Source organism: Eubalaena glacialis, chromosome 3, assembly GCF_028564815.1.
Source record: "Eubalaena glacialis isolate mEubGla1 chromosome 3, mEubGla1.1.hap2.+ XY, whole genome shotgun sequence".
Lineage (NCBI taxonomy): Eukaryota > Metazoa > Chordata > Mammalia > Artiodactyla > Balaenidae > Eubalaena > Eubalaena glacialis.
Window position 1 is genome coordinate 27,793,554 of NC_083718.1, and position 13,723 is coordinate 27,807,276.

General features: G+C 34.9%; 1 protein-coding gene across 1 annotated transcript in view; it reads right to left on the reverse strand.

The window, feature by feature from the left end:
- CATSPERE (catsper channel auxiliary subunit epsilon) overlaps positions 1 to 13,723 on the reverse strand; it is a 268,765-nt gene that overhangs the window by 176,533 nt on the left and 78,509 nt on the right. The window contains exon 8 of the mRNA XM_061185394.1: positions 2,968 to 3,074. Coding sequence (XP_061041377.1) covers positions 2,968 to 3,074 — 107 coding nt within the window. The remainder of the gene's footprint in view (positions 1 to 2,967; positions 3,075 to 13,723) is intronic.

Below are 13,723 nucleotides of genomic sequence, written 5' to 3' on the forward strand. Positions count from 1 at the left end.
TGAATAAATGAAATGTTGGTATACCCATATAATGGAATATTACTTGGCAATAAACAGAAATGAAATACATTTGGCCTTTGCACAATGCAGGGGTCAGGATGCTGCCTCCCCTACCACCCACCTCCGCCAACAGTCAAAAGTCTGTGTATAACTTTACAGTTGGCTCTCCATACACTTAGTTCCACATCCATGGATTCAACCAACTGTAGATTGTGTAGTACTGTAGTACATATGTATTGAAAAAAAAGATCTGTGTATAAGTGGACCTGTGCAGTTTAAACCCTTGTTGTTCAAGGGTCAACTGTACTGATACATGCTACAACATGGATGAACCTTAAAAACATTATGCTAACAGAAAGAAGCCAGTCACAAAAGAACATATATTGTATGATCCTCTTGATATGAAACAATCCAGAATAAGCAAACCACAGAGACAGAAAATAGATTAGCAGTGTTAAGGGCTGGGTGAGGAGGGAATGGGGTTTGTTTTTGGGTTGATAAAGATGTTCTAGAATTAGATAGTGGTTGCACAACTCTGTGAATATCCTAAAAAATCATTGAATTGTACACTTTAAAAGGGTGAATTGTGTAGTATATGAATTACATCTCAATAAAGCTGTTAAAAATAGAGAAGAAACAAATGGTACCAATAACCTTCCTACCTGCCTGCTAAATGAGACAAGGCCTTTGGCTTGGTTTTATAGCAACTGCTTCTCCTCCCTACCTAACACCCAAAGTTTTATAAGATCAGCAGGAATTTCAGCTCCAGATTAATATTTTATCTCTCTAAATGGTACCCTCTACTTTAACCATGAATTGAACTTCTTTGCATCTCCTAGAATGCATCTGCTTTCTTAGGTCTCTGTTTGAAGGCCCTCTTATGTGTTGCCCTGCTCTTTGAAAGCCTCCTCCAATTGGCTCACTTTTATTTCTTTTCAATAATGCAGATGTCACCTCTTTAGGAATGTCCTCCCTGAGGCTTAGTTAGTGCACCCTCGAAGCCTTAGTTGCTGTACCATCTATATATTTCACTTCACCCTGGGCTCACTTCTATCATAGCATCTATTTGTTTACTTGTCTCCCCCACTAAACTATAAGGTCCATGACTGCAAGTATTGTATCTTTTAGTTATAAGCACCTTGCCCTGTGCCTAGGTGCTCAATAGATTAAGAAAGCCTGTCTAGCCGCATGTAAATCAATGAAGTTAAAACAAATCCTCACACCATATATAAAAATAAACTCAAAATGGCTTGAAGACTTAAATATAAGACATGACACCATAAAACTTTTAGATGAGAACATAGGCAAATCATTCTCTGACATAAATTGTACCAATGTTTTCTTAGGTTAGTTTCCCAAGGTAATAGAAATAAAAGCAAAAATAAACAAATGGGACCTAATCAAACTTACAAGCTTTTGTATAGTAAAGGAAACCATAAACAAAACGAAAAGACAACTTAGGGACTGGGAGAAAATATTTGCAAATGATGTGACTTACAAGGGATCAATGTGCAAAATATACAAACAGCTCATATAACTCAATATCAAAAAAAACCCAATTGAAAAATGGTCAGAAGATCTAAATAAACATTCCTCCAAGGAAGACATACAGATGGCCAACAGGCCCATGAAAAGATGCTCATCATCACTAATTATTAGAGAAATGCAAATCAAAACTATAATGAGGTACAACCTCACACCAGTCAGAATGGCCATCGTTAAAAAGTCTACAAATAATAAATGCTGGAGAGGGTGTGGAGAAGAGGGAACCTTCCTGCACTGTTGGTGGGAATGTAAATTGGTGCAGCCACTATGGAAAACAGTATGGAGGTTCCTCAAAAAACTAAAAATAGAGTTGCCATATGACACTGCAATCCCACTCCTGGGCATATATCTGGACAAAACTATAATTTGAAAATATTCATGCACCCCAATGTTCATTGCAGCACTATTTATAATAGCTAAGACACGGAAACAACCTAAGTGTCCACTGACAGGTGAATGGATAAGAAGAGGTGGTATTTATAAACAATGAAATATTACGCAGCCATAAAAAAGAATGACAGAATGCCATTTGCAGCTACATGGATGGACCTAGAGATCATCATACTAAGTGAAGGAAATCAGAAAGAGAAAGACAAATACCATATGATATCACTTATATGCGTAATCTAAAATATGACACAAATGAACTTATCTACAAAACAGAAACAGACTCACAGACATAGAGAACAGACTTGTGGTTGCCAAGGGAGAGGGGGAGTGGGGGAGGGATGGATTGGGAGATTGGGATTAGCATATACAAACTATTATATATATGATGGATAAAAAACAAGGTCCTGCTGTGTAGCACAGGGAACTATATTCAATATCCTGTGATAAACCATAATGGAAAAGGATATGAAAAAGAATGTATATATGTATATGTATAACTGAATCACTTTGCTATAAGTAGAAATTAGCACAACATTGTAAATCAACTATACTTCAATAAAATAAATTTTTAAAAAATGTTTGTCTAAACCCCATGATCACCTACTAACTTTAACAGTAACAGATTTTACTTCTCAGGGGTGTGTGCATGTGTGTGTGAGCACGCGTACGCCCGTGCACTGATGATGGTAATGATCGTGATATCAGTCATATCACTGTGGCTCACTTTAAAGAACCAGCAGGAAAAATATTGAGATATTGCTAGGATTTGCCACCATCCTGAATGAGACACTTGCATTGACCTTTAGCTATTAATACAAATTGTGAAACTATTGGAGTGTGACTGGTATTTTCTGAGTTGGTAACTAGTTCTGATTATCACAATTTTAATGTGTTCAAAGAAGCTCCTTGGAAATTACATATAAGATATTTCATGAAATTCCACTAGGGTTTTTAAATTTCTTGAAGTTTCTGATAATTATTTTACTTAATTTTAAACATAAATTTTATATCTGAAATTTAAAAATTAAATACCCATTCTTCATTTTTCTATGTGGAAAATAAACTTTTCTCCTCAGAATGGTATATATGGCAGGCTTCTGTCCCAAAGTGGCCAACTGTTTGCTAAGTATGATGGAATTCTGTAAGAAAAAAAAAATTCCTCTTTTTAATCTTTTCAGAGCCAAAATTAATCGGAAATTACATCATGATATACTGAATTTATTATTTTAGTAAAGACATTGTTTATATTTATAAATTTACCACGTTTTCAAGATTCAGCTTTGGTATTTTTCCTACTGTATAGCTTCCTCCCTATTAGAACCTTATGAATTGTAAATGTCAAAATTTCCAACATGTTGAAAACACTATGCACAATCAGAATCCTGAACAAACTGAGATTATGGAGGCTCTTAAATAAATACCCTTAGTTTTAAAATTTTCTTTCTTTCTTTTTAACATCTTTATTGGAGTATAATTGCTTTACATTGTTGTGTTAGTTGCTGCTGTATAACAAAGTGAATCAGCTATATGTATGCATACATCCCCATATACCTTCCCTCTTGCGTCTCCCTCCCACACTCCCTTTCCTACCCCTCTAGGTGGTCACAAAGCACCGAGCTGATCTCCCTGTGCTATGCAGCTGCTTCCCACTAGCTATCTATTTTACATTTGGTAGTGTATATACGTCAATGCTACTCTCTCACTTCGCCCAGCTTACAGGTCCCCCTCCCCATGTCCTCAAGTCCATTCTCTACGTCTGAGTCTTTATTCCCGTCCAGCCCCTACGTTCATCAGAACCTTTTTTTTTTCTTTTACATTCCATATATATGTGTTAGCACATGGCATTTGTTTTTCTCTTTCTGACTTACTTTACTCTGTATGACAGACTCTAGGTCCATCCACCTCACTACAAATAACTCACTTTTGTTTCTCTTTATGGCTGAGTAATATTCCATTGTATATATGTGTCATGTCTTCTTTATCCATTCATCTGTCGACGGACACTTAGGTTGCTTCCATGTCCTGGTTATTGTAAATAGTGCTGCAATAAACATTGTGGTAAATGACTCTTTTTGAATTATGGTCTTCTCAGGGTATATGCCCAGAAGTGGGATTGCTGGGTCATATGGTAGTTCTATTTTTAGTTTCTTAAGGAACCTCCATACTGTTCTCCATAGTGGCTGTATCAATTTACATTCCCACCAACAGTGCAAGAGGGTTCCCTTTTCTCCACACCCTCTCCAGCATTTATTGTTTGTAGATTTTCTGATGATGCCCATTCTAACTGGTATGAGGTGATACCTCATTGTAGCTTTGATTTGCATTTCTCTAATGATTAGTGATGTTGAGCATCCTTTCATGTGTTTGTTGGCAATCTGTACATCTTCTTTGGAGAAATGTCTATTTGGGTCTTCTGCCCATTTTTGGATTGGGTTGTTTGTTTTTTTGATATTGAGTAGCATGAGCTGCTTGTATACTTTGGAGACTAATCCTTTGTCAGTTGCTTCATTTGCAAATATTTTATCCCATTCTGAGGGTTGTCTTTTCATCTTGTATATGGTTTCCTTTGCTGTGCAAAAGCTTTTAAGTTTCATTAGGTCCCATTTGTTTATTTTTGTTTTTATTTCCATTTCTCTAGGAGGTGGGTCACAAAGGATCTTGCTGTGATTTATGTCATAGAGTGTTCTGCCTATGTTTTCCACTAAGAGTTTTTGTCTGGCCTTACATTTAGGTCTTTAATCCATTTTGAGTTTATTTTTGTGTATGGTGTTAGGGAGTGTTCTAATTTCATTCTTTTACATGTAGCTGTCCAGTTTTCCCAGCTTCACTTATTGAAGAGTCTGTCTTTGCTCCATTCTATATTCTTGCCTCCTTTATCAAAGATAAGTTGACCATATGTGTGTGGGTTTATCTCTGGGCTTTCTATTCTGTTCCATTGATCTATATTTCTGTTTTTGTGCCAGTACCATACTGTCTTGATTACTGTAGCTTTGTAGTATAGTCCGAAGTCAGGGAGCCTGATTCTTCCCACTCCATTTTCTTTCTCAGAATTGCTTTGGCTGTTTGGGGTCTTTTGTGTTTCCATAAAAATTGTAAAATTTTTTGTTCTAGTTCTGTGAAAAATGCCATTGGTAATTTGATAGGGGTTGCAATGAATCTGTAGATTGTTTTGGGTAGTATAGTCATTTACACAATGTTGATTCTTCCAATCCAAGAACATGGTATACCTCTCCATTTATTTGTATCATATTTAATTTCCTTCATCAGTGCCTTATGTGTCATATTTAATTTCTTTCATCAGTGTCTTATAGTGTTCTGCATACAGGTCTTTTGTCTCCATAGGTTGGTTTACTCCTAGGTATATTACTGTTTTTGTTGCAATGGTAAATGGGAGTGTTTCCTTAATTTCTCTTTCAGATTTTCATCATTAGTGTATAGGAATGCTTGAGATTTCTGTGCATTAATTTTGTATCCTGCTACTTTACCAAATGCATTGATTAGCGCTAGAGTTGTCTGGTAGCATCTTTAGGATTCTTTATGTATAGTATCATGTTATCTACAAACACTGACAGTTTTACCTCTTCTTTTCTGATTTGGATTCCTTTTATTTCTTTTTCTTCTCTGATTGCTGTGGCTAAAACTTCCCAAACTATGTTGAATAATAGTGGTGAGAGTGGGGAACCACGTCTTCTTCCTGATCTTAGTGGAAATGGTTTCAGTTTTTCACCATTGAGAACGATGTTGGCTGTGGGTTTGTCATATATGGCCTTTATTATGTTGAGGTAAGTTTCCTCTATGGCTACTTTCCGGAGAGATTTCATCATAAACGGGTGTTGAATTTCATCAAAAGCTTTTTCTGCATCTATTGAGATGATCATATGGTTTTTCTCCTTCAGTTTGTTAATATGGTTTATCACATTGATTAATTTGTGTATACTGAAGAATCCTTGCATTCCTGGGATAAACCCCACTTGATCATGGTGTATGATCCTTTTACTGTGCTGCTGGATTCTGTTTGCTAGTATTTTGTTGAGGATTTTTGCATCTATGTTCATCAGTGATATTGGCCTGTAGTTTTCTTTTTTTGTGACATCTTTGTCCGGTTTTGGTATCAGGGTGATGGTGGCCTTGTAGAATGAGTTTGGCAGTGTTCCTCCCTCTGCTATATTTTGCAAGAGTTTGAGAAGGATAGGTGTTAGCTCTTCTCTAAATGTTTGATAGAATTCGCCTGTGAATCCATCTGGTCCTGGGCTTTTGTTTGTTGGAAGATTTTTAATCACAGTTTCAATTTCAGTACTTGTGGTCAGTCTGTTTATATTTTCTATTTCTTCCTGGTTCAGTCTTGGAATGTTATGCTTTTCTAAGAATGTGTCCATTTCTTCCAGGCTGTCAATTTTATTGGCATATAGTTGCTTGTAGTAATCTCTCATGATCCTTTGTATTTCTGCAGTGTCAGTTGTTTCTTCATCTTTTTCATTTCTAATTCTGTTGATTTGAATCTTCTCACTTTTTTTCTTGATGAGTCTGGCTAATGGTTTATCAATTTTGTTTATCTTCTCAAAGAACCATCTTTTAACTTTATTGATCTTTGCTATCATTTCCTTCATTTCTTTTTCATTTATTTCTGACCTGATCTTTATGATTTCTTTCTTTCTACTAACTTTGGGGGGTTTTTTTTGTTGTTGTTCTTCTTTCTCTAATTGCTTTAGGTGTAAGGTTAGGTTGCTTATTTGAGATTTCTCTTGTTTCTTGAGATAGGAATGTATTGCTATAAACGTCCCTCTTAGAACTGCTTTTGCTGCATTCCATAGGTTTTGGGTCATCGTGTTTCATTGTCATTTGTTTCTAGGTATTTTTTGATTTCCTCTTTGATTTCTTCAGTGATCTCTTGGTCATTTAATAGCATATTATTTAGCTTCCATGTGTTAGTATTTTTTACAATTTTTTTCCTATAAGTGATATGTAGTCTCATAGCATTGTGGTCGGAAAAGATACTTGATACAATTTCAATTTTCTTAAAGTTACTGAGGCTTGATTTGTGACCCAAGATATGATCTATCGTGGAGAATGTTCCATGAGCACTTAAGAAAGTTCTGTTGTTTTTGGATGGAATGTCCTATAAACATCAATTAAGTACATCTTCTTTAATGTATCATTTAATGCTTGTGTTTCCTTATTTATTTTCATTTTGGTTGATCTGTCCATTGGTGAAAGTGGGGTGTTAAAGTCCCCTACTATGATTGTGTTATTGTCGATTTCCCCTTTTATGGCTGTTAGCATTTGCCTTTTGTATTGAGGTGCTCCAGGAATTGTTATATCTCCTTCTTGGATTGACCCCTTGATCATTATGTAGTGTCCTTCTTTGTCTCTTGTAATAGTCTTTATTTTAAAGTGTATTTTGTCTGATATGAGAATTGCTACTCCAGCTTTCTTTTGATTTCCACTTGCATGGAATATCTTTTTCCATCCCCTCACTTTCAGTCTGTATGTGTCCCTAGGTCTGAAGTGGGCCTCTTGTAGACAGCATATATATGGGTCTTGTTTTTGTATCAATTCAGCCAGTCTATGTCTTTTGGTTGGAGCATTTAATCCATTTACATTTAAGGTAGATATCAATATGTGTGTTCCTATTACCATTTTCTTAATTGTTTTGGGTTTGTTATTGTAGATCTTTTCCTTCTCTTGTGCTTCCTGCCTAGGAAGCTTCCTTTAGCATTTGTTGTAAAGCTGGTTTTGTGGTGCTGAATTCTCTTAGTTTTTGCTTGTCTGTAAAGGTTTTAATTTTTCCATCAAATCTGAATGAGATCCTTGCTGGGTAGAGTATTCTTGGCTGTAGGTTTTCCCCTTTCATCACTTTAAATATGTCCTGCCACTCCCTTCTGGCTTGCAGAGTTTCTGCTGAAAGATCAGCTGCTAACCTTATGGGGATTCCCTTGTATGTTATTTGTTGCTTCTCCCTTGCTGCTTTTAATATTTTTTCTTTGTATTTAATATTTGATAGTTTGATTAATATGTGTCTTGGCATGTTTTTCCTTGGATTTATCTTGTATGGGAGTCTCTGCACTTCCTGGACTTGACTATTTCCTTTCCCATGTTAGGGTAGTTTTCAACTATAATCTCTTCAAATATTTTCTCAAACCCTTTCTTTTTCTCTTCTTCTTCTGGGGCCCCTATAGTTTGTTGTTGTGTTTAATGTTGTCCCAGAGGTCTCTGAGACTGTCCTCAATTCTTTTCATTCTTTTTCTTTATTATGCTCTGTGGTTGTTATTTCCAATATTTTATCTTCTAGGTCACGTATTCGTTCTTCTGCCTCAGTTATTCTGCTATTGATTCCTTCTAGAGAATTTTTAATTTCATTTATTGTGTTGTTCATCATTGTTTGCTCTGTAGTTCTTCTAGGTCCTTGTTAAACGTTTCTTGTATTTTCTCCATTCTATTTCCAATTTTTCAATCATCTTTACTATCTCTACTCTGAATTTTTTTTCAGGTAGACTGCCTATTTCTTCTTCATTTGTTTGGTCTGGTGGGTATTTACCTTGCTCCTTCATCTGCTGCATATTTCTGTGTCTTCTCATTTTGCTTAACTTACTGTGTTTGGGGTCTCCTTTTCGCAGGCTGTAGGTTCGTAGTACCCTTTGTTTTTGGTGTTTGCCCCCAGTGGGTAAGGTTGGTTCTGTGGGTTGTGTAGGCTTCCTGGTGGAGGGGACTGGTGCCTGTGTTCTGGTGGAGGAGGCTGGATCTTGTCTTTCTGGTGGGCAGGAACATGTCCAGTGGTGAGTTTGGGGGTGTCTGTAAACTTAGTATGATTTTAGGCAGCTCTCTGCTAATGGGTGGGGTTGTGTTCCTGTCTTGCTAGTTGTTCATCATGGGGTGTCCAGCACTGGAGCTTGCTGGTCGTTGAGTGGAGCCGGGTCTTTGCGTTGAGACACAGATCTCTGGGAGAGCTCTCACTGATTGATATTACATGGTGCCGGGAGGTGTCTGGTGGTCCAATGTCCTGAACTCAGCTCTTCCACCTCAGAGGCTCAGCCCTGACACCCAGCCGGAGCACCAAGACCCTGTCAGCCACACGGCTTTTAGGAAGTCTGAGGTGTTCTGCCAGTGTTCAGTCAGTGTTCTGTAGGAGTTGTTCCACATGTAGATGTATTTCTGATGTATTTGTGGGGAGGAAGGTGAGCTCCACGTCTTACTCCTCTGCCATCTTGAAGGTCCTCAATACCCTTAGTTTTAATGTCAATGAAATACAAAATGGAGTTTCTAAAACTAATCTGTTGGAATTATTTCTATATGAGCTTGACTTCAAAACAACATACCCTTCAAGGCATATTTCAAATATATCTGGAGGCTCTCAAAAAATTCTATTAGTATAAAGATAGATCTGACATGTTCCCTCTTTTTCTCATGAGATTTAAGGGGATGTTGAATTGACTGGAATTATTCCTAATAAAGTCTTTTTAGAATAGAGGCAGCAGTTTCATTATGGGGAATACCTAGAATAAAAAAATCAGATAATGAGGGCCAGTCTAGAGTCCTCCAATAATGCTCCTGTTAAATTTCCTAGAAATATGTCAACCACCCACAAAGGAACATTTGAGATTGCTGTAATGAGTATCAGTAAGTGTGTATTTATTGGGACTGCGATTGTCTAATAAGAGGATTTAACCTACGTTTTGAGAGTAGTAATGGTGGTCAGGGATGGCTTCCTTGAAGAATAGAAGTTTAATGATTTTGATAGAGAAAAATAGATTTGCCTGGTAAATACTTGATAAATAATAGATCTTTTAAATTTTGTTTCTAAAAATCTTATCCACTATTCAGAATTTTAAATATAACTATCCTTCATATACATGCAAAGGAAAAGAGTAAATGGAGCATTCTTAATGTAGCAAAGAATAAGATGGAAATAAAATACAACAAGCAACCTATACAGCAAGATGATAGAAAAAAGGATATACTAAGATAAAATTAAGACAATTATGTCAACAAGCTTAAGAATATATGTTTCTCCATTAACAGGTTAATTCAAGGTCATTAAAGATGGTTTTATAAATATAGAAAAAAATTACCACAAAGAAATCATCAAAAGTATAAAAAACATATTTAGGATATTTTCTTAGGATTTACCAAATGTAGGTTACTGTTATGTATTCATGTTATATAACCTGAAGTCTATACAAACACCATTTTAAACGACAGCATAATATTCCATTGAGTGAGTTATCATTACTTACTTAACACTCCCTTATTGGACATTTAGGTAGCTTTATTTTTTCACTTTTGTAAATATTATTGCCATGGACATTATCAGATACAGTCTTTTCTACATTAGCACTATTTCTTTTGATTAGATTCTTGAAAATGTGATTACTGGATCAAAAGTTATTAACACTTTAAAAATTCTTGATATGAATTGAGCAAAATGATTTCTAAAAGGAATATGCCTATTTATTTTATTACTATTAATTATCATCAGCAGATTTCACTATCTAGTGCCCAACTTCTTATACTTTTTAGAAAAGTATTCTAGTTGTAACATCAATATATGTTTATACATGCTGCTAAATTTAATAAATATCTTTTTGCTTCTTAATTGATTTTTCAGCAGCATTTGAAACATTAGACTAATTTCCCCTTTTCAGGGAATGTTTCTCTCTTACTTGGCTTACAAGCACTTCAAACCAGTATGTCCAAAACTGAACTACTGCCTCGAGGTTCTGCCTCCCAAACCAGCATTTATAAATATTTGTTGAATAAATAAAGAAGAAAATAATCTCACAACCCAGCGGAGAGTAAAGCTCTCTCACAATTTGCATGGAATCTTTTTTCATCCCTTCACTTTTCTCCTATGTGCGTCTTTAAATGTAAAGTGAGTTGCTTGTTGACACCATATTGCTGGATGTTTTTTAAAAAATCCATTCAGTCGTTCTATGCCTTTTGATTGGGGGTTTAATCCATTTGAATTTAAGTACTTATTGATAGATAAGATAAGGTCTTAATATTGCCATTTTCTTAATTTTTTATGAAACCTGAGGCTTTCATAAAATGTCTTATAGTTAAAACTATTTTTAAGTTGATAGCAACTTCAATCACATAAATAAACTACACTTTTACTACCGCCTCCTTTGTGTTCATGTAGTCAGAGCTTACTTTTTTGTGTGTTACGCATCTATTAACAAATTTTTGTCTTTTAACTTTTATATTAGGGTTAAAAGTTATTCATGCACCACCATTACAGTGTTATATTGTTCTGTATTTGCCTATAAAATTACCTTTACCAGTGATAGATCACATGTTAAGTCATAAAATAATTTTTAAGTCTTAAAAATTTAAGAAGATTAAAATCATTGCAAGTATCTTTTCCAACCACAATGGAATGAAACTAGAAATCAGTAATAGTTAGAAAATATGAAGAATCACAAATACATGCAAATTAAACTGCACAATCTTGAACAATAATTTGGTCAAAGAGGAAATCAAAGGGAATTTTTAAAATACCTCAAGACAAAGGAAAACATAAACACAACATAACAGAATTTATGGGATGTATCAAAAGCAAGACTAAAAGGGAAGCAATAAATGCCTACGTTAAAAAAAAAGATCTCAAATAAACAACCTAACTTTACACCTCAAGGAACTAGAAAAAGAGAAGCAAACTAAGCCTAAAGTGAGCAGAAGGAAAGAAATAATAAAGATCAGAGCAGAAACAAATCAAGTAGAAAATAGAAAAAGAATAGAAAAAAAATCAACAAAACTAAGAAATGGCTTTTTGAAAAAATAAACAAAATTGACACATTCTTAACTAGGCTAAGAAAAAAGACTAAAGTCTCAGATAAATAAAATAAAAAATGAAAGAGGAGACATTACAACTGATACCACACAAATGCAAAGGCTCATAACAGAAAATTGTGAGCAATTACATACCAAAAAATTGTACAACCTAGAAGAAATGTACAGATTCCTACAAACATACAACCTACTAAGAATGAATCCTGAAAAAATAGAAAATGTGAACAGACTAATAATGCATAAGAAGACCTAATCAGTAAGCAAAAATCTCCCAATAAAAACAACAACAAAACCAGGACTAGATAGTTTAACTGGTGAATTCTATCAAACATTTAAAGAAGAATTAATACCAATACTTCTGAAACTCTTCCCAAAAATTGAGGCAGAGGGAACACTTCCCAACTCATTTTATGAGGCCAGCATTACCTTGATACCAAAACCAGATAGGAACATTACAGGAAAGAAAACTTGAGGCCAATATCCCTGATGAATATAGATGTAAAAATTCTCAGCAACACACTAGCAAACCAAATTCAACAGCACACCAAGAGGATCATACACAATGATCAAGTGGGATTTAGCCATAGGTTGCAAGGATGGTTCAACATATACAAGTCAATAAATGTGACACATCACATTAATAGAATGAAAGACAAAAATCATTTGATCATCTCAATACACACAGAGAAAGCATTTGACAGAACACAACATCCTTTCTTGATACAAACTCTCAGTGGATTGGATATAGAAGAAATCTACCTCAACATAATAAAAGCCATATATGACAAGCCCATAGCTATCATCATACTCAATGGGGAAAGGTTAAAAACTTTTGCTTTAAGGTCAGGATGAAGACAAGGGTGCTCAATCTCACCACTCCTATTCAACACAGTACTGGATGTCCTAGCCAGAACAACCAGGCAAGAAAAAGAAATAAAAAGCATTCAAATTGAAAAGGAAATTAAAATGTCTTTGTAGATAACATGATCTTATATTTAGAAAATCTAAGGAAGCCACCAAAAACTGTTAGAACTAGTCAACAAATTCAGTAAAGTTGCAGGATACAAAATCAACATGCAGCAATCAGTTGCATTTCTATATACTAACAGTGAGCTATTTGAAAAAGAAATAAAGGAAACAATCACATTCACAATAGCATCAAAAACATGAAGTACTTGGGGATAAATTTAACCAAGGAGGTGAAATATCTGTAAACAGAAAATTATAAGACTTTGATGAAATAAATTTAAGAAGACACAAATAAATGGGAAAATATCCCATGTTCATGGATCAGAAGAATTAATATTGCTAAAATGTCCCTGCTACTCAGAGCCATCTACAGATTCAATATAATCCCTATAAAAAATCTCAATGGCATTTTTTCACAAGAGTAGAAAAAATAATCCTAAAATTTGTATGGAACCACAAAAGACTGCAAATAGCCAAGAAAATCCTGAGAAAGAACAGAGCCAGAAGCAATCACACTTTTTGATTTCAAACTATAACACAAAACTATAGTAATCAAAACAGTATGGTACTGGCATTAAAATAGACACACATAGCAAGGAACAGAATCAAGAGCAAAGAAATAAACCCTTGCATATATGGTGAACTAATATTTGACAAGACAGCCAAGAATACTCAATAGGGAAAGATAGTCTCTTCAATAAATGTTGCTGGAAAAATTTATAATCATGTACAGAAGAATGAAATTGGAACCTACCTTATACCAATCACAAAAATTAACTTTAAATGGATTACAAATTTAAACATAATACCTGAAACTGTAAAACCCCTAGAATAAAACAGGGGAAAAGCTTTTTTGACATTGGTCTTGGCAATGATTTTTTGGATATGAATATGACACCAAAAGCAGAAGCAACAAAGGCAAAAATAAGTAAGTGGAACTACATCAAATTAAAAAGCTTCTGCACAACAAATAAATAATCAACAGAGTAAAAAGGTAACCTATGGAAAGGGAGAAAATATTTGCAAGTCATAC